General features: G+C 35.0%; 1 protein-coding gene across 1 annotated transcript in view; it reads left to right on the plus strand.

The window, feature by feature from the left end:
- The window catches only part of Prim1 (DNA primase small subunit), a 69,341-nt gene extending 48,620 nt beyond the window's left edge, over positions 1–20,721 (plus strand). The window contains exons 4-8 of the mRNA XM_089097895.1: positions 3,765–3,963; positions 7,563–7,770; positions 13,572–13,768; positions 17,097–17,272; positions 20,511–20,721. Of these exons, the coding sequence (XP_088954021.1) occupies positions 3,765–3,963; positions 7,563–7,770; positions 13,572–13,768; positions 17,097–17,272; positions 20,511–20,530 (800 nt within the window). The 3' untranslated portion in view covers positions 20,531–20,721. The remainder of the gene's footprint in view (positions 1–3,764; positions 3,964–7,562; positions 7,771–13,571; positions 13,769–17,096; positions 17,273–20,510) is intronic.
- The last annotated feature ends 1,077 nt before the right edge of the window (positions 20,722–21,798 follow it).

Below are 21,798 nucleotides of genomic sequence, written 5' to 3' on the forward strand. Positions count from 1 at the left end.
GAAGAAATAAAAAAAAAGTAGAAAATAAGGTGCTACTTTCACTGTCTTAATTAAAAATTTAGCCGTTTATATTCTCAGTTAATTAATCTAAGACTAAGAGTGACAATTTGATCGACGTATCTTATCCCCATCGTAAAAACACTATCCTTCTCACAAAGCTTTATCTACACCATCTCTTAGTCTAATGAGAGCCATTGTAATAGTGTCTCCTACACAAATCAAGCTAATGCCTCTGTAATTACCGCAATCACTCTTATCATTTCTTATAAAGGGTTTAATTAAAGTTTTCTTAAAGTTACTAGGTACTTCCTCTTTTCCAAAAGACATGTTCATACTCTTCAGTAATTTCTCACTAGCTTCATAGCCATCATAACTCAAAAAATATTTCGTGGCGGTACTAACACCTGAGACCTTATGATTTTTCAATCCTTTTTGTGCTGTCTCCAGTTCCTCCTCGCAAAATAATCTTCCTAGAGCTCTATCAGGGTTTAACACATTCTTTAAATGTTCTGCTCACCTCTCTTTGACTCTTTCCTTTTTTATTAATTGAGGTACTGTAAAGTTTGAATCATAAGATAAAAGTATTTTTGTACATTAAGGTCCCTTGACCCAGGGACTTACGGGTGTAAGTCTGGCCATATGAAAAAAAGAAAGCTTTTCCCTTTTTCATTGTGAGCAATATTTTTATTTTCTTTTTTTTTTTCTCATTCATTGGGGTTCTCTTGGCCCAAGGACTTATTTTTTGAGTCGGTTGGAAAAATTAAGTTTACAGTCCTTTTCTGGCCCCATATTTAGAAGAACCATGCCCCCAAAGAAAGATCTCTTGTTATATTAGCTTCCTTTTGGCCTAGGGACTTACGGCTACAAATTAAAACTGAGTAGGGACTCTAAGCTGTTTTGCTATTTTCCAAAGCTTTCGACATCCTCCCCCTCTAAACAACAAATTAGGTCCCCTGAGGCTAGGCAGCGATCCTTGGAAGTTTCAAACGAATTAAAAAAATGGGTTATTTTTTGGGAAAAAATTTGATGGGGAGTCTATCCTGAAATTAAATTTTTTCTATTTCATTTGACCAGGGTTTAAATTACAAGTCGTTCGGAAATATTTTGTTAGCCCTTTGTAGGGCTTTGTATTTGACTAAATTTATATATAAATATATTCTGTGAATCCTTGTGTCTCCTGTTCTACGGAGTTTCAGAAACAAGCCTCAAGCCATTCTGAAAGATTATTTTCTGGCCCAGTTTCTGGAATGCATGCCTCCAATCTAATTTTTGTACATGAGAGTTTGTTTGGTCCAGGGACTTATGGTTGTGTCCCACTGTGCAGACAAGAAAAAATCAGCCCTTTTTGGGGGAACCTACATTTTATTCTTCCAGTTTTTTTCTTGTGCATTGGGATTTCTCGACCCAAGGATTTAAGGATATATGTTTTGAGATGAACAGCAACAAAAGGTTGTTAGCCCTTATCGAGCCTAATTTTTGGCTGGATCATGCCCTCAATCTAATTTTTTTTTTTTTTCATGTTAAACTCCTCATGGCATGGGGACTTTGGACTGAAAGTTTAAATTGATCAGGGACAACAAGGTTGCTGGCCTGTTTGCGGGCCCCCTATAACCTGTCCCACTTGATACAAAAATATATGGTCTTCATAGACTTAGACCATCCTTGAAATTCTCAGGTCAATCGGGGAAAATTATTTTAGGCCCCGTTTTGGGAGGAGGCCCGTACTCCAACTAAAAAGATGTAAGGCACCTTTTATGGGAAGACACAGTTTGTTTCTAATTTCTAAACCAATATTCTTGTTTTTAATTTTTTTATTTTTTTCATCTTGGCTCGAGGCTTTACGTCGTAAGTTTCAAACTAATCAGGGATAAAATGTTTTGACCCATTTCCTGGCTCCTTAGAGCCACCCCCTATCAGCAAAATGTGTGTTCCTCTTTGTCCGGGGAATGACCACTAAAAGTTTCTAGCTAATCTGGCTCCCAAGATCAGACCTGGCTCTCTTTTACCATTATAAAACCTATCTGTAAGCAATTGGTAGTCTGCATAATTTACTGCCCTTGCCCCAGAGGCTGTGGGGGCTTGTCACCCCCTGACATATTTATTGGACCTCTCGATTATTCTGAACAAAATTACTATCTCGAAATTTTGATATAATATTATGTGAGGCTATGGTAAAACTGGATAGCAAAACAAAACAAAAAAAAAATGGCACAGAAAGGGAACTGGTTATTCTCCGATCACTTTTGACCTTTAAAAAGAGCACTAGAAACTTCATTTCTAATGGAATAAGCCCATCCCAACTTTCTAAGATTACATCTTCCATGCGAAGTGGGTGAAGAAAAAAAAAATTAATACATGGGAGATAAAAGACTACTTACTATTGGTGACGCTAGAGTGTTGCCTCTGATTAATCAGCAATGGTTAAAAATAGGGGTAGTAAAAAAAATGTATATTATGTAAATTTGAGTAAAAAGATTTGAAATGGCGGTAGTTGAAATGTTCACAAGTGTCTTCCATTCTAAATGTGCTGAAGACTTACAGTGAGAAGTATTTCGGTGGGTGTTACTGCCGGAACGCGGACTAAGTGATCAAAATAGCATAAAGTTTATACATCAAAATGACATGGACTGTGAGTCGATTTTATTACTGATTGGAGTTAGGAATTGGAGACCAAGCAAAATCTTATCTTACATTCGGTAGAAGCAGTAGCAGGCCAGGTTTCAGCACCGTAGGTAGTTGACCAGTGTATAAAAATCCACCAAAAGAATCTTTCTCACTCCTAGCATGTTTTTGAAAAGGGCGAGACAAGCTCTCTCGTTTGGACTTGACAATATGTTTGAGAATGACCCTGAAATGGATTTATGGAATAGTATTTATTTAAAATGTGTCAATTTGTCTTCCCTTACGAAATCTAACTTAATTATGCCCCTATGAGACTCTTCTGATTGCTCAATGTCATCGTAGGGTCTTGTGAATTCTTCAAGAAACCGACAATTTGGGCTTCTAGAATTTGCCCAACCACAAAGGATGTTTAAGTTCAACTCAAAGACTTATATCACTAGGCTCCAAATGCTGGTGAAAATGTGGGATGATTTAAATTTCCCAGGGGTAGAATGTTTAAGAAATTTTGTGGGTAGAAAAATTGAGGTTCATTGATTTCAGCTAGCCGAAGTCATGTATAGCGGTTCTAAAAACTGCATCATTTCAAAAACCAGAAAACTGTAGTATCTCCCCGCAAAGAACCGACGCAGGAAGAATGGTTAGAACTGCATTATTTGTTGTATATTTTCTTCTAAGATCTTTGGTTTAACCCGAAAATTTAGCCATGGTAATAGAACAGGTGATGGTTTTTTTTTTTTTTTTTTTTTTCAAAATGGAACTCAAAACTTATTCGCTTGAACTCTGCACGCTCGATTGAGTGGTGCAGTCTGATTTCACGTATCTCATTTAAGCTCTTAATTAACTTAGGTTTTTGGTTTTTAAAACAGGTCGTGGATCCTTTTGTTGCTTGCGGAAATTTTCTGAAATTGGCGCTTCTCATATAAAAATTTTTTGCCTTATCTTATATTCGTAAAAGACTTAATTTGAATTGCATTTTTTTAGTCTTCCACTCTCTGGTAAAATCTATATCTTGTAACGTACTATGTTTTTATTTACCACCGCCATAAGCTCTATTGCCTTAGGGTGGTAATGGCAAATAAATAGGTTCCAACTAGTAGCCCAGTTTAATAATTCACAGCTTTCAATATTCTTATTTTTTTCAGGTGATTTTGGGTTTCAGCATATCCTATGGGTATATTCTGGTCGGCGTGGTGTTCATTGCTGGGTAGCTGATGAAACTGCCTTGAAGATGTCAGTAACCGCGCGAGCAGCTGTCGCCGAATATCTTCAGCTCCTTAGAGGCGGAGCTAATCAAAATAAAAAAATAAGTCTTAACTCTTTGAGACTACATCCTTTTGTAGCGTAAGCAGTATTATTTATTCACCTTTTTTAAAAAAAAGAAATTCCTTAAAAGTCAATAGATCAATGAAGAAAGGATTAATGCTTTAAAAAAACAAGAAAAAAACTTTATTTTTGAAAGAGATGTGGTTAAAAGACATATCATCTGAGTCAGAGACTGGACCGTCGAGAACCAAGAATAACCCCAGGGGAAAAAATTTCTTTTGGTTTCCCCTCCTGATTTCTAGCCCTTTGCTTTGGTATCTCTATGGTATCAATGCCAATAAACACGACAGGTCATAAGGAGAGCTCGTTATGTAAAGGCGAAAAACTGCATGTAGCATTCCTGTGGCTGGCATGGCCCTCAAATGTAATTATATGTTTTGGTAGTAAACTATTGAGTTTATTTTTTTTTACGTTTTGACGGTTGATCGATTTTGATTGTTAATATTATAGTAAGTGGAAAATGCGAGTCGTAAATATCCTGAAATAAAAAAATGGTTAAAAAAAAAATTGGATTCGCAACGTAATGTTCGCACGAAAAATAAGAGAAGTGAAAAATCGGACAGAATTCCTTTAAGACTCGTTCCTCGGGTAGTAGCCCCTTCCCTTTATAGATGACTCTGGCCATAGAAGCAACAGTCCATATGCTACAGGCTTATTCAGACACTGTAGAGAAATCTACACAGTACGATCATCCCGTATCTCAACCATTAGATAAAGCCGAACCGGGCTGCTGCTCCTCCGGAAAACATATAAACCAGAAGAAACATAAGCGACATTAGATTTTTTCATGGGTAGGCACGCGTGTGGCCTTTATTTTTGCCTTTATTGTATTTATCTCATTAACTTATCCTCTTTTTACATGAATGTTTTTGGAGATGTTCATCATTATGGGTTTTGTTTCATGAAATCAAATATCCTTTTGATAATTTAAGCAAAGACTTGAAATAGTTCCTATTAGAATTTTCTTGTCCTTTAAGGAAAAAGTTAGAGAAATCCTTTCGTACACAAAGGCTTTTATATTTTTTCTTAATGTCTCAATAAACCATTAGGAGATAGAGGTTAATGATTTTGATTTTTTTTTTGTGGGAGGGGGTATTCTATTCTAAAAGTAGCATATTTTATGTCAGGTGTCATCGCTTTTTGATTTTTAATATGTCTTTTTTAATTTGGGGTGGGGTATTAAGGCACTTTGTATAAGTTGTCCAATCCATTTGAGCAACAATTTATTTTGCTGCTGTTTTTTTTTTTTTTTTTTTTTTTTTTTTTTTTTTTTTTTGCGTCATAATTAATGCGACTGGACTGAATGTGCGCTACAGCTGCGAATGAGACTTGATTGAGGTTTAACTTATTTTGTAAGAGGGGTTGACTTCTTGCTGCTAAGGAAATGACATCCGTATAATTTTACAAATTATGGAGGGGGTGGGGTATGCGTGACCGCTTTGTACGCTTACCTTTCCTTAGAATATGTTAATGAAAAAGAAAGAAGCAAATGAACGTTCAATATTGTTTCTTTCAATTTCCTACGTGGAAGTGATTTAAAGAGTTTTTGCCGGAGCATTTTGTTGGTAAAGCTGTATTCAGAAAGGTGGGGGGGGGGGTAAAACTTTGGGGGGTCTAAATTCTGTGCGACTTCGTGGCTACTGGAAACAGTATCAGGACAGCATAGTTTTAAGTCTCTCATCCAAGATACATTATTAGAAGGTGAATGTTGAGCTCCAACAAACAAAAAAAAGAAGTTTCTGTTTTGAGATTCAAAGTCATGTACAAGTTAGCTGGTAATCTGCTCATGGTTATTAAAAGGTGTATCTTCAGTTTCTTTTCTTTCAATTTCAAAAAATTAATTTCCTGTGATTTCAATAGAACTGAAAATAGAAGAAAAATAAAATATAGGTGCTACCAGGAAGAGCTCAAATACCCCCTCCCCCCCCCCTCCTAAAACATACTATAAATATTTTGTGTTTTGCCAAGTAAGTGTTTAACATACGGATATTACTAAATACATGCTGCATCTGCAATATAGTAAGTTTTTGAATTTTGTCTCTACAAGTGGTATAAACATATAACTGCACACATATGTAGGGGGTAGCTTGAATCCTTTCTTCATGAATGAACTCCCTCTTAGAAAGATTTGATCGTAATTGCGTTTCTCTCGTGTATAATGCTTGTAATGTAAGTAACATCAGTAATTTGGTTGCAGCAGCATACAGTAGCGGATTACAGTAGATTTTTGAAACATATGTAAAACCACGCAAGCTAAATCACTCTTCATGACCCCGCTTTCGCGCACGCGCAATGACAAATGTTCAGCGCCAATCTGATTGAATGCAAAATAGCAAATAAATCCATTGCTCTGACGGTCCGGAAACTTTCCGAATTATGCGCTATGAAATGTGTGTCATGTTTGGAGAAGCATTTCGCTACTGGTATATACTTCTACTGTGGAGTAACCCAGGGTTGGTGTTATGTAATATTTTACCTGATTGAAATTAATATTCTTTTATAGACCGAGCTCATAGGTTCATTACATCGGTTGTATTTACATTTGATTATTTTACATTTGATTCTGTAATTTTACATTTGATTGCATTTAAGTTATAATCATTCATAGGTGAGTTCAAATAAAGTTTTAAGCATTTTATAGGAAGTTTTTTTTCAATGATTAAAACAAAATTTTTAAAACTTACAACTTTTAGCTGAACTATATAGCTTCACTGGGCGACAGGCTTGCTACCTGTCCCTGTGAAAAATACATGAATTACTTTAGGTTTTTCTCAGCTGGATGAACCAAATTATTTTCACCCCTGTGTTAGGTGGTATCACCTGTCTCCTTTCCAGTAAATACATCTCTGTAATTGTGATCAATGGATTCAAACGCATTAGAAAAATCTTACGAACGTAATAATTTGTTTTATCAGGAAGTGTTGCTGAAGACGTTTGCGAATAATGATAAACGTTTTTATATAATGCTACCCACCTATTTTCAATAACTTATTGTTTTTTATTGTGAAATGTACATTTTAAGACAATTAGAATCAAGCTCTGGATTAAGAGTACATTTTTCCTATCTCTGTTTTGTTAATACAGAAAAAAAAACGAAATAGCCGTGGCGGAGTTAGCGGCATCGCAAGTGAAGTTCACTCATAACCAGTTTATTCAATCCCCATAACAACGCTGACTAAGTCACATAAAACAAAGATTTCGTGCTATAATAGATTTCAAAGAAGGAAAGACGAAGAGACAAATCATACAGTATATTTTATCTTTTGTTTTTCTTAAGTGGACAATGACCAACTCTTAGGGGGGGGGGGTTGAAAACACGCGAAAAGCGTAGTTTTAGGCCTTAATTTTTTGGGGATCGGGAGTTATTACCAGTGGCCGTTGTAGGCCTGAGCAGGGGGGGGGGCAGCTGCCTCCATTCTATATGATTTCTTCCGTTTTCCATATAAATCTCATATTTTCGACAATTATTTCGAATTTTAGTCGAAGCTTTTGTTAAATCATTGTTGTTAGGCCTCTATTCATTTAAGATATTTTTGTTCGTCTAAAACAAAAAAAGAAAATACAAAAAAAGCATTGATGCTATGCTATTGATGGCCAGAACTCTTGATTATTTTTAGGAGATCCGTTAGCATATGTGAGAAACATTTTAAGGCCATTATATTAGACGAACAATGCCTTTTAGAGGACAACCAAACCTGGGAGAAATTACTATGCTATTTCCCTGATGACTGGCAAAACAAAGAAATGCTCAAACAAGAAGCCTCAAGTTTGGATGGCCATGGAAGATGGGAGCTTATTGAGGAATATTGTAAAGAAATTGAAAAGGTAGCAAATTTTCACAATATAGAAAGATAAACAGAGATTAGGATTTCTTAGCCCATTAGTAATCATTTCTTTTTTTTTTATCTCTCTCTTTGGCACAGGAATTTTTGGAGTCTGTTTAATCTATCTAATTTATTTCGTATATTCAATTTATATAATTTTAATCCTTGTATTCAATTTTTTTTCTGTAAATGACTTGTTTGTCTTCTCCCTACTTCACAGGCCAAGGAGCTTTTGGAGGGGGAGGGGGATTATGAATTATTTCATTATGAATGAATCTTATACTATTAGGGGAGTTGGATTATATTTTCCGTATAAATCTGAAAACTGAGTAAATTACGTGAGAAATAAACCAATTTTAAAGAAAATGGTCTAGATCATTAAATGTGTACAAAATGTGGACGGAGGAATTGCTTAAATTAGCCCCGTCCTAGAGAAATTTTGGAAAAGTTTATTGAAATATGAGCAGGTCTGGATATTCTATTGGTTAATAGTTTCTTTTGTTTTCGGTTTTGAACCAACTCCTAGGATTTTTTTTAGGGTACAAAAGTACCGAGATCATTGTGACAAGCTAGAGTTTTGTGAAGAATTTTCTACTGTACGTAATGGAGGAATCGAGGGAGAATCTTGTAAAAAAGAGAAACAGATCCATGTTTTTCTTTTTTGAAGAAAAGATGTAGCATTTGACCTATCGCTGGATGAAAAATAAGCCCAGGTCATAGAGATAGCAAACAAAGAGCAAAACAAAACACTCCCGACTCCTTTCCAATGAAAAAACTCATGAAGTTGGTGTATCACGACTAAAAAAGCCCTAGATTCTTTTAAAATTGGTAGTGCTGTTAAATGCAAACTGTATAAATAAATTCAATCAGGATCTGACTGATTCTGAATGTCGCAAAATTATAAATTCACTAAATAAAATTTGGAAACTTGGATCAAAAAAAAGAGGGGGGGGGGGAGGTAAAAACACTCTTCAATAGAGCTAACTTGATACTTAAGATTAACCATTGTTAAAATTACGTAAATTTACTAGCCAAACGGGTTGAGATTTATGAGACTTAATTTCGCAAGTTGAAAAGAACAGTGAATACTTTAATTTGACAGGGGGAAGGGGGGGATTCATGCCGACAAGACCAAAGAAGACAAACATATAACCTCAGAAAAAGAAAATACAGATTGTTTTCGTATTCAAATTTAATATTTTCCCAGTTTATTTCCCCATTTCTTTATCTGGTTGCAGATATTCTCATGAAATTCGTTGTAAAATTATCTATTCCTTTTTAAGAAGGTAGAGAAAGAAACCTTGACCCGATATTGACCATGTAATTTTTTTGTAAATGGCTCCTTAATATTGAGTTTAAATCTTAGTTAAAGCTTAAAGAGACATAATGTATAAAACTTTAAAAAAAATATAAAGTTTAAATCGTCGATGGATTAAAGGCATGTTAACTATAAGGGGGTACTTCTTTTTTGAGAAAGAGCACAAAATCACTCTACTCTAGACATAAAATCACATGGTCGCGCACGCTCCATTTTACTTTGAAAAATTCCTATAAAAATAAGAGCTTCTGTACTGTGGATGTTTCTCTAAAAATTGAATATTTTTTGTCCAATCGAAAAATCCTTTGTTTACCAAAGTACCACAAGAAAACTCTTCATGTATTGGCATAATTAGCCAGAGCCTGTGGGGCGAAAGGTGAAAAAGAGGAACCCTTGGTGAAACCCTAGCGTATACTCTTTTGTGAGGAGTGCAGAAAAATATTTTGCCTCCTTCCCCTAAACACGTCTCCATCCCCCCTCCCCCCCCCAAAAAAAGCCGTGATGCATAACAGCATAGGTTTTCGAAAACATGAAATTTGTCACCTTAATATTAAACCTGGCCATATATAATCTATATAATGAGGTATTCTCGCTTGCCTTCAGGCATAAAAAAGAAATGGCTTAAAATCGTGTACTCTCTCGTAATTTTTTAAACAGACTTATGCATCGGGTTAGGTTGTTGTATCTTTAGAGACGCCTTGCCTACCTGTTTTATTGTGATAACCGGAATTAACTGGAATTACCAACATTACCAATAATAGAACGTGTGATTGTTACTTTGGACAAAAATTTACCAACGCTATTCACGGTGTACATTATTATTTAAATTTCATAAGAAGACTGTCGGCATTCTTTCAGATGAGGACTAGAGAAATACTAGTTTGCCACCTTCCAGCTAAATTCTACGTTTTCCTACCCCTCCCCTCCGGAAAATAATTCTAAAAGTTCCAGCTCAATCCCCGAGCTACGACAAAAAGTGTCGTATGTTTACCAAGCTACGTGTACAATATCTCGCCTTTTAATGAAACCAACAGGCTTAAACTTTACTTTTTTAATCTCTTAAAAAACCGGACTGTATTCTGTTTTGTGGGGATCGCAAGAAACGCCCCCCCCCCCCAAGCCCAAAGCTTAATGTCGCTTTGTAGCTCCTCCCCTATCTCCAACAAAACTGAAGATCATCTCCTGTATCTAGCACCAGAAAAGGTTGGACGATAGATAGGAAAAGACAAAAAAAATGTGGCGCATACTGTTTTTTTTTAGGACCAAATAAAAAGAGGTTTGCCCTCTTTCCCTTAAATGCTCCCTTACTCTTCTCTCCTCCAAATTATGAAATACTTCTTTGAAATTTCCCAAAAAATAATCCCTCTTGTGGGCACTTTAAAACCAACTGACTGATCTGATCTCCTCTTTCCGGAGAAACTGATACTACACTACCCGTTCTGTAGCATCATGGTTTCATATTAGCTATTGGGTGACTGAATGTCGCCGACACTCTAAATAAGATACTGTAGATTATGGCCTTTAGACGCTTGATTTATTCCCAACTCAAACAGTAACAAGAATATTCTCGCCACCAAATCCTGCATAATATTTTACAAGCCCTATTGACTTAGTCCATTCTAAAATGCACTTTATAAAAGTCCCCATATTCAAAGAATACAAGAAAATGCGGTTTTCTGTTTGTTGATAAAAATCTTATCTATTAACGTTATTTTGGGTAATAAAAAAAGGTATATAAAGTATGGTAGCTTAGTTTCAACGTTCATTTGGCTGGTATGACTTTGAAAATTGGTGGGGATATGAATACTTTGAGAAAGGTTAAGTGCGGATTCAATTGCTTTGCATCATTCATTGAATAATAGAATAAAATGAAAACTATTAAAACGATTTTTGTTAATAAATATCCTATTCTTTTTAAATAAAATATTTAAAAAGATAGACTTTTCATTTTGCATTAAATGGTGGTGATGAATGTTCTTTTGAAATGTGGGCAATGTCTGTTTCAATGCTTTTTTTTATTATTAGAAGCAGAATATTGTTAAAAAAATATTAGATTTGTAAGTCCACCTCCTATGCTGAAGAAAAACTTAAGGAATTATCATAATTTGTACATATTGCCTCAACATAATGATTGCATAAAATAATTGGTGGTGAATTGGGCAATGAAAGTCAGCAATTTTGAAACGTGTACAAATCGTTTTCACCAAGGGATTTGCTGCGCTCATTTTTTTTTTAGCAACCTTCTTTTCTTAAGTAGTCTTTCTACCTTTCTTAAGTAATCTTAAGTGTCTTAAGTAATCTTAAGTTTCTTAAGTAATTGTTCTTGGGTAATCTCATCTTCAATCTTTTTAAAGTAACATTTGATTTAGAAATTTTTTGAACATTTGTCGCAATAGCCTTTGAGCTTGTCAAAAATGAATTAATCGAGTCACTTGCTATACAGTTGGTGAAATATAGCCCAATGTCTCTCTTAAAAAAAAGGTGTAAATTTAGCTTCATATGGTGATTGCTAGGCCATTGTTGTGCCATTATTGCCATTATTGTAGAATAGTCATTTTAGAGCTGTTGTTTCTGTGAAGGAAATACTTAAACAAGCTTAGTTTATGAAAATATATTCATTAGAGCGACTATACCATCTTTCAACAAGATTCCTTTTCTTAGATGATTTGTTGGTTCAACTGTTTTATGTTTTTTTGTTTTTCTGGTGTTGGTTTGTTGGTTGAGAGATTTTCATAGTTTGATTTATGGAAATACTTACGATAGAAATGTATGCTCATCCAATCTGACTTCATAGCCAAGTGATCTTAGCCATATGGATGGTGGGCTAGGCTTGCAACCCTTTGTCCTTTAGGATAGAGTTTCGAATCTTGGTATCACCAATTCTTTGGCTTGGGGCGAGGGTCAGTTGTTTTGACTCTGTAAGCTCAGCCGCCGTGAATCTGAGGAGCTTACTGTTAAACAAATTCCTCCAAAACTTCTGAATTTCATATGGCATGTGTGACAAAAAGCGCGTGGTCCTGCTGCAAGCAAACTCAATTAATATGGACTAATCCCTCGTGATGGATTTACTAATAATCCTCTTTCAGCGTCCATGTTCTAAAAATTCAAATATTTGCCTAGAAAGCGTCACGTTTTCTATGAAAAGGCTTGCTTGCCGTTCGCATGTGTATGCTCTTAAAACGGTGGAAAAGAAATGCCTAGGTTATTCAGCCCACTATACAATTTTGACTCTTTAGTAAATTACGTCTTTCAAGTGTTTCGACCCCAACAGTTTTCCCAGTAAATCTAGAGTTTTTCAATCCCAACTACCCATGAAATTCCTGATGACAAATAGGCTTATTGGTTATATAATTATGCAATTTTGTCTCAAGTAAATCACTTCTTTTCAGCGCTTCCGCTTCTACTCACTTCCGTAAAGATCTAAAGTTTTTTAGTCCTGATTTCCTGGGGGAAGATCCTTTGCCTAATTCCGGTGCCATGAGGCATTCAAATTAAATAGTCATTGGCGGTAATAGGCATGTACTGATAAAAAAAAAAATTCAGGGGAGGGAGGCAATTAGCATGAAACAAGTGAAATATAAGAAATATGTGGGAACTTATTGGTACAACTGTAAATCTCCTTAGTTGAGGGTGTGGGGCAGGAACCAAGACCTACCCGCTTTCCTGCTTGCTTGCTGTCTTTGATATCCATTCTATACGATCAAATGGTAATCTGTTGTCGTTTCAACGTTTTACTAGACGAAAAAGTGGAAAAGCTGCTTCACTTGTAAAATATTCCACTGCATTTTTGCCTTCAGATTTTTGCCCATAGATATATTACCTGTATAGATACCCAAAAATATATAGAAAAAGCATTGCAATGTGCAAATGAATAAACAGTCACTGACATATCTAACTAAAACGATGGCATTATTATTATTGCTATTAAAGTTCTATTGCTGTAGTACTAATAGCTGTCTTAGCCAAGTGGTTGACGCGCTAGACCTTCAATTTCGTCAGTAATTGCAGGGGTTTGGGTCCTGGTGTCGCTTATTATCTGGTTTTGGAATAGGATCAGCGGTGTGACTCTGTAAGATCAGACTGAGTTGACCCAGCTCCAATTGGGTACACGAAGAAATTCGTGAAGGGGGATACTGGAATCATTGGATGATTGGTCCCCAGCCACGCATTGCACTCCCGGCCAAAGGCTGATAGTAGATCAGTGCCTGTGCTACGCAGACCATTTGTCAGTATTTGAAAATATTTTGTTTGTTTATATATTTCTGTTAGAATTAAAATCTATGTAACCGAGCTTATCAAAGTTAAGGCCGTAGAATTTACCATCAACGTACTCAAACACTTGAAAAAAATCTAAGATTTTGTTTGTGTTCTAGAAGAACAATTTCAATTAGTTTGTTAGAACACAGGCTGTCTGTAGTCTGTTATAAATTAATACAGTCATTGTATATGCATAGCGTGTAAGTTCCAGTCTTATTTTGTTTCAGAAACGTCCTCAATTGCATATTCGAGAAGAGATAATTTTACACTGCCTCTATCCACGATTGGACATAAATGTATCAAAAGGGTTGAATCATTTGTTGAAGTCGCCGTTTTGCGTTCATCCAAAAACAGGGAGGGTTTGTGTACCGTTTGAGCCTCATCGTGTGGAATTTTTTGATCCAGAGAAGGTTCCAACTGTCAAGTAAGTATGGGGTCTATTCGTGGATGCCCAGGGAGAGAAAGGAGAGATTGATCACATTTCTGAAGATAGTGGGTTGGTAATATGAAGTATAGAATTTTGCAGTGTTCTAAATAAACTTTAAACTTTATGACAAAAGACCCCATTTTTATGGATGTGGCCCCTCCAACTCTCAAGTAAGCATGGGGTCTAATTATGGATGCCCAGGGAGAGGAAGGAGAGATTTCCCACATTTATGTTGGGAATGAGTAGGTAATACGAAGAACAGAATCTTGTAGTGTTCTAAATAAATATTAGACTTATGACGAAAGTCCCCATTTTTTTGGATGTGGCCCCTCCTCGGTTATAATTGTAGATTACCCTTTTGGATTAATAAGTGCTGATGGTGGTGAGGTTTGAAACAAGTTGGAAGAATTTAGAAGCTGAAATACATCTTAGTAATCAGGTGTATGAGATTTGTATCAGGTCTGTAAAGAGGAATGTAATAATATCAGCTTTTTTTTTGTCATTGTATTTATTCTCCATTTTGTTCAAATTAAACCCCCAAAAAAATGTTCCAATGTTCGCTACCATATGCGTTGCTACAAAGAATCTGAATCCCAAGCTAGGAATTAACAGTAACGATTAAGTAAAGCTTTTAACCAGTATACACTGTCAGCATCCTAGGTGTTTGAAATTGTAAGACTGACTTCCATTTGTTTCAAAAAAAAATATTTTTCAAAAATTGTTGATTTAAAAATTTTCAACTGCAAATTGATATTTTTAAATATTGACATCTAGCTATATCTCCTCATTTTTCTGCTTTTCAGGGCAAAGTTTGTATGTGTCTTTTACTTGTTGGATCAGGTTCCGATAAGAAGTCTAAATGTTTTTGGTACAAAATCCCTGAACTGAATAATTTTTTAGACGACACCGCTATTCCATTTACAAAATTAAACAAATTAAAACAGAGAAAAACGGGTGTAGTATTTTAAAACAAGACAGTGGACAAAAAACAAAAGAGCGAACTAATAGAAAGAAACTTTGAATATTTTGGTTTCATGTCTAGAAGCCTTTATCAACGGACAAAAACTAAACTAAATTAAGCAAAATATATAAAGAAAAGAAATAAACGATAAATAAACTCACATCTCAATAACGTCCTACATGATAATATTCACCATGCAATAGCAACGAAACGAACAAAAGTATGACAGATTAGGTTGTCTCTCTCGTATATCACATTGTAATAAACCAGAGTCCCTATCATTAGATAGGGACTTCATCAGAAACAGTTGATTTAGTCCAGTAAATCTACGGGAAAAAATCGATGATCTGGGACAAAATTGCCAAGAAAATTGTCAAGATGACAAAAAACAAAAACAAAAACTGAGTGTTCAATATAAAGTGATACCAATTGTGTGAAATATTAGCAATTCAAAATTCAAGAACTTGTTTAATAGTATTTTATTTTGTTTTTTAAACGCTATAGTCAAAAAACGTTCAAAATATAATTGCTTTGGTTTTCAATATAGCAAAAATGATGTAATAGACTTTAAAAGGTATAATAATTTTACAATAGCTATAAAACAAAAAACAAGACAGTGGACAAAAAAGCAAACTATAAATTGCAAAAAATTCTGAATATTTCGACTCTCGAAGCATTTATCAACGGAAAAAAAAGATAAACAAAACTCATATCTTAATGACGTCCAATATGACAATATTCACCATGCAATAGTAACCAAAAGAATAAGTTTGACAAATTAGGTTGTCTCTCTCGTATATCACAATGCAATAAAGCAATAGCAATGATATAGGTGGTGTTAGGTTTGATGATGAAATCTCATTATCATTATTATCATTAGATTTTCATTATCATTAGATAGGGACTTCATCAGAAACCGTTGATATAGTCCAGTAAATCTACGAAAAAATTAACGATCTGGGACAAAATTGCAATATAAATGATTTTTACACCATTTTGTAGATACAGTTGATGTTTGATTTAATAATGAAATTTAGTAGATTTTTTTTTCTAAATAAATAAACCATTTCGTTTCCAGGAGTCTTTAGATGAAAATCTAAAAATCCACGTAGCTCTTGAAAATCCCCGCCCCACCCGGGGGTCACACTGGAGAAAAGAAAAATTTAAGCTCCCTCCGGCCAATTGTAGTGTGCGATACGATCGTTCCTTTGTGCCATACTTTTGTAAACAATATAATAACATGTCACAGTGATGTCTTTTTTTTTCTAACATGCCAGGGCCATTCTTTTGGATATTTTGGCGTAACAATAAACTTGATTGATTGATTGAACACCTCTAAACTAAGTAGAAAGCTCAAACTATTTGGGTGGAGTTGTAAATAAAAGGGTAGAAAGGTCCTTAAGCAGCCTGAAGGAAACAAAAGACTTAATTAAAAGGCTTTCAATAATATTTTGTCGGCCATGATGTGCATAACTATTACTATACAAAATTAGATAAACTGAATATTTCTTACAGATAAAAGCACTTCCAAATACTCCAGATACCGTAGGGGATATACTATCCCTTCCGTTGATAAGATACCTAGGAGATACCAGGATACCCCAAACTTTTTAAATATTTGACGGTTTGTCATAAAAAAAAAGAAAAATACAACTCGAGTATCCATAGATTACTCGAAATCAATTTAACAAAAGATAAAGTTTCTACAATTAAAAACAATTTAAATCCTCTTGAAAAACTCAAGCAAAAAAATTGTATGAAAAATATTTCGGAACTGAAAAACCATTAAAGAGCTTACAAAAAAGACGGACTAATTTATTTTGCTGCTTCGATTTCAATATAACCTACCAATGACCTAGTGGAAAAACATCAGAAGTTTTGGGCTTTGCCTATGGGTTTTTGGGAAGGCATAATGCCTTGAAATCTGATTTGCAAAGAGTGAGTTACTTATATTTTCTTGCCCCATTTTCCCAGGACTAGTGGGGGTGGGATAAACTCTTAGAGAGGCAGATCATATGGAAACTAAGCAATTTATAGAAACAAAATAAGCAGACCATCACATTCTCGGGAACGGGGCATAGAGCCCATGACTCCCTCCATAGGTGACCGGTTTAAAAAGACGTCTCTGACATCTCTAATTGGCTACTAAAGTCATAAAGAAATGATGGTAATATTTGATTGCCAAAAGAAATTTTTAGTTTTCGTTTTTACCCTGAATTTTGATGGATATCTCAAAGAACATAAAACGGTCAGAGTTAACCTAATGCTGGGCTCCAAACTCCATAATAAATTTAAAAGTGGGTTTAATTTGGCATCTGAACAACTTATTTTTAAGATATCTTATATGTATTAATTTCTTTTCAGGGTTTTGGTTGATCAGTGTACGAATATTGAGATGACAACATATGAAGGAAAAAATAAAAAACAGAGAACTAGGAAGGATCATAAAAAGACAGCGCTGAGACCGAGCGTTGATATATTAGACAATTTCGTGGAAAAGCTTTCTAAACAATGGAAAACAAGGCTGATAGAACAGAGTGGTAAGGCATAAAATTTGTGATAACAAGGACACCCACTGGGAATTTAACAATGCCCCAAAATTTACTCGCGATGCCTCCCAAGATCTGAGAAAAAATTCCAAAATTTCTAATTTAGTTTTCGAAGATGACGTTTTTTATATCCTTTTTCCAAGATCCCAAGCTCAGTGCTGAAACTTCAAGATCTTGAGAAAAATCTTGAGGAGTGGCAGAACTGATGGTAACGGCACATAGGACTAAATATAACAGTAATTATTGTTTAAACGGTTAATATACTGTCAAACGTGCTTGTATTATAATTTGGATTGCTAATTGATGACGGGATCCGTACCTATATTGAAATTTCTTATGTTGATTCATATCCCAATCAATTTCTCAACCACTCGATTTCCGACTAGCAAATTTTGTTCCATCTAACAAACATATAAAAAAAACTTGATGTATAAGACTACTACTATAAATAACGCTGTTACTGTTACGAATAACTCACATTAACGCTGTCTAAGTAGTGTGTTGATCAAGAATTATCATGATGGATATATCTAAAACGTTTATTACTTCCCACTTCTATGAACAGCTCGTCTGGGCACCAAGCCACCTAAGAACAATTTAACTACACCGCTACTCCTCCCCCTACTCTATTCAGTGCTCTGTTCCTTCCTCTCTCCTATCAAGCTCCATCGTCTGCTCCCTCATATTGAAGTCTTGCTTACTTTAGATATCCGAACCTGTTCGAAAAATTACTTTGTAATGAGTATTTTGGTTCAAAAATTACCGTAATGGGCATCACGTGTCCGAAAATAAATAGTACCACTTGCACGAGAAACTGGTCTGGGCGTAGCCCTACTACACTTTCATACCCCTACTACGTTCAGAGCATTGCCCTTTGCTCCCTCGTTACGAGCTCGTTAAAAATCAAACTATGTTAGCTAACAATTATATCCCATTATATGTCGAAATTAATATATTTTTGCGTATTGCATATATTACATAAATGAAGCCAAATTTTTCTGGTACAGGCTTCAATCCTTGCATACTCTTCTTTTTAAAAACTTGAATGTATTGCCGCAAGAAAAGTTCTTTTTTTTTTTACTTAATGACAGCTTTCAAAAATAATTTTTTTAATTTTCTCTTTAGCAAAATAATGAAAATCTCAGACATGCCCTTTTTGGACACGAAAATATAATGCAATTAGATAGCTCTCCTTTCGGAGGTATTTTGAATCGATACGTTTGATTGAAATTCATTATTTGAAGTCAAATTCCGGATTTTTAAGAAAAGGTAAATCTTTTCGCCTCGTGTACATGATATTTAAGCACTTGCCCTTATGGTATTTACGGTAAGATTATATGTTTTTGTTTTTATTTAATTGTTTTTTGTTTTGTCTTTTTTATTGGGGACAAAATAACATGATGGCTGTACATGCTAAAAAAAAAGAAGGCAATTTACATAAAATAACAAAATTTGGGAGGGAGGTATAGACTTTTTTTTGGGGGGGGGGGCTTGGACCTGAAGGTAACCTCTCTTATACCTTGGGTAATTTCTGTTCGTTTTAGGTTTGTAAAAACAAGTAAAAAGATGGTGCTTTATATCTTCGCATGCATCAAGTAGATGTCATAATGCAAGACACAAATCTAAGGCTCTTTTCCGCCATTCAATTGTTAGCTAACAGTTTTAGTTGGGACGGCGGATACAGAACTGTTATCTGGCAAAACTTGCTAGCTAACAGTTCGCAGAAACGTAATAATTGGGCAGAAAATTCAAGAAAACACAGATTTTTTCGTAGGACCAAAAGGACTTTAAGAAAGCAAAAACTAATCGGTTAATAAATTGATATCAGGTCGGAATAGCCGAAAAAGTTTGTATCCTCAATTGAAAAAGGTTTTGTCTCGAATTAGTCCAAAAGTTTTGTCAAGAAGTTCTGAATCCTCAATTAATGTCATAAACATAAAAACTAGTCATTGTGCACTGTATTGTATCGGAATAACGACGCTCCTTGACTACTAAGGTTCTTGTGTCGGCCTTGCAGTGTGTTCCTACGGCCGGGTTCGGTCTCTTGGCTCTGTATTACCAAGCTGAGGCCACACCCACTGGGCCACCACAGGAAAATTAGTCATCCTGCTTTACTGCGTTATCTGGTTTTTGTATATTCCGCTTCCTATTTTCCAACATTTGATTTGTTAAAGGGATTCTCTATCATTCCTAGTTGACAGTTTTTGTTTCGATGGCAGACATGTAACTGATTGGAAAATTATTAGCTAAAGTCTTGTTTGGACGATGGAAAATGGGCCTCTATTCATTTATATCCATGGATGAATTTACTCCTTTATTATTCTCAACTTGTCATGTTCATCATGTGGAATAGACAGATGACGATGCTTTCTTGCAATAAAAATTTGTAATAGTGCTACTTTACATAATATTGCTCTTTTGATATCAGCTACGTTCAAGTATATCAGGCAATGCTTTTTAAAAACAAAGTAACCTAAAGAAAGACCAGGGCAAAGACTATGGGAAACTGATTAGAGAAGAATGTCAAGCACTTTAACCTGGGTTTCTTAGGAATTCAAAACTACTACTCTCGGCCCTCAAAGTGCAGTGTTACACAGCAAAACTAAACCCAAAATAAAAACAACCTCAATGTCAATGTATTAATCAATTGTTCTATTCATACAGAACATTATTTTAGAAACACTATTGAGGGTTTTGTTTTACCCAAGAAGTTTGGCTTGTAGGAGGCCTAACAATACAGTGATAATGCGTTAAACAATGCTCTGAATTACACAATACAAAAAAAACGTATTTCCATTAAAGTTTTAAGTTACTTTGAATTTACTGAAAATAAGTAGAATATCTCGTTTTGAAACTGTTTTTGGATTAGAAAAAACTTAGTACTTGGTATGTATACAAAACATAGGCTAAATAAACAAACACGTACACATTATTGTACAACCTGTTGCGTTCTTTTGCCAAAAGTTTCTCTTTTATCCTCGCCCAAAAGCAAAATTAAAGAAGGAATAAATGCAACTAATGCATTTATATAGGTTTTTGTAAATAACCTCGTAATTTCAGTAGATTAAGTTAGATTACGGTTTTCATAGAAACAAACTTAAGTTTTCGCTTTCTTCAGTTTTCATACTCCTTGAGCCAAAAGGGGGCTAGCTCACACTCAAGTAGTCCAGTTGACTAAACTATTTTCTAAGATAATTATGTTCAGTTGCTGAACTACGGTTATTTCTAGATGCGAAAATGGACTTCTGAAGAGTGTGGACCAATTATGATAGGCAGTTCAGCGGACGTTCTACATCCATATTTTTGAATATATGCTTTTTCATTAACAATATTATAGTTTTGTATGATTTGAAGATATTTCTGTATCTCATAGTTTTTTTGTTGTTTTTTTTTTACGCCTTCTAGGTTGTTTTACCTTGTACTTGTGTTAATAGATTCTGTTTTGGAAAGCGTATGTGATGTTTCTTTATTTTGTCAATAGGGTTGTATTTAAGATTTTGGTTGGGGGGGGGGGGAGTGGCTATCAGCTATGCCAATGTTCATTTAGCTCTTTTTAGCCATTGACTCATCAGAGAAAATGTATTTTTTCATAACTTTTGACACTTGAGGGAGGGGGTGAAACCTGGAACACCTCCATACTGGTACGGTTCTGTCTCATCATTAGCTATGGCATTGTCCGTGCGTAAATACATAAGAAAACATAAAGAAATAAATCCCAGATTTATTTCTCTTTAACTGATTAGTATATTATAATCAAACCTAGCACCGTATCTGGGTTTAAACTAATTGGCTTTGGAACAGTACAAATAAGAGTTGTAAATATTAGACGTTTAAGCGATTTTGTGTAAAACAGATTGCATTGAACGAATAAACTAATTTATTCAGTGTGACATAGTTAAACATGGGGCAGTAAGAGTTGTGGCAATATGAGTGGCAATATGAAAACAAGGCTTTAATATTCGGCCACGCATTCAATAGAACTAACACAAATAAAAACAAGGTAATAAGGCTGTTATCGAAGGGATACCATTTCACTGGGATTATGTTGTTTGTGTTTTTTTATGAGCAGTTGTGGAAAGGTTATTTTCAATTACCCCCAATTATGTGGTATTTTTATGGCTTAAATTTAGATGAGCGAACTTCTTTAACAAAGGTGGATCTAGAGCAACATCTTGGGGGGGGGGGGATTTGACAAGGGCGCCAATAACTGACCAAATTGACAAGTTTATATTTTTTAAAGTAAAAAAAAGGAAGAAACAGAATGAGGGCGCCAGAAAGTGAAGAATATGTGTCATTTAGCTCTTCTAGGATTTCCATTATTTTGTTATTTTCCGGTCTTTTGTTCCATTTGGTATTCGAAATCCTCTGAATAGGGTCTAACGATATCTGTATAGATTTGTATGTTACCGGTTCAAAAATCTTCGGAGCTATTCATTTCCACTGTCGATCTCTTGGCTTTTTCAAGCGCAATTATTCGACTTCGTCCGTTTAAAGGATAAAGGGTCAAATCTTTAGAA

The sequence above is a fragment of the Artemia sp. Qi Xiang Cuo genome, chromosome 12 (assembly GCF_049724085.1).
Source record: "Artemia sp. Qi Xiang Cuo chromosome 12, ASM4972408v1, whole genome shotgun sequence".
Classification (NCBI taxonomy): Eukaryota; Metazoa; Arthropoda; class Branchiopoda; order Anostraca; family Artemiidae; genus Artemia; species Artemia sp. Qi Xiang Cuo.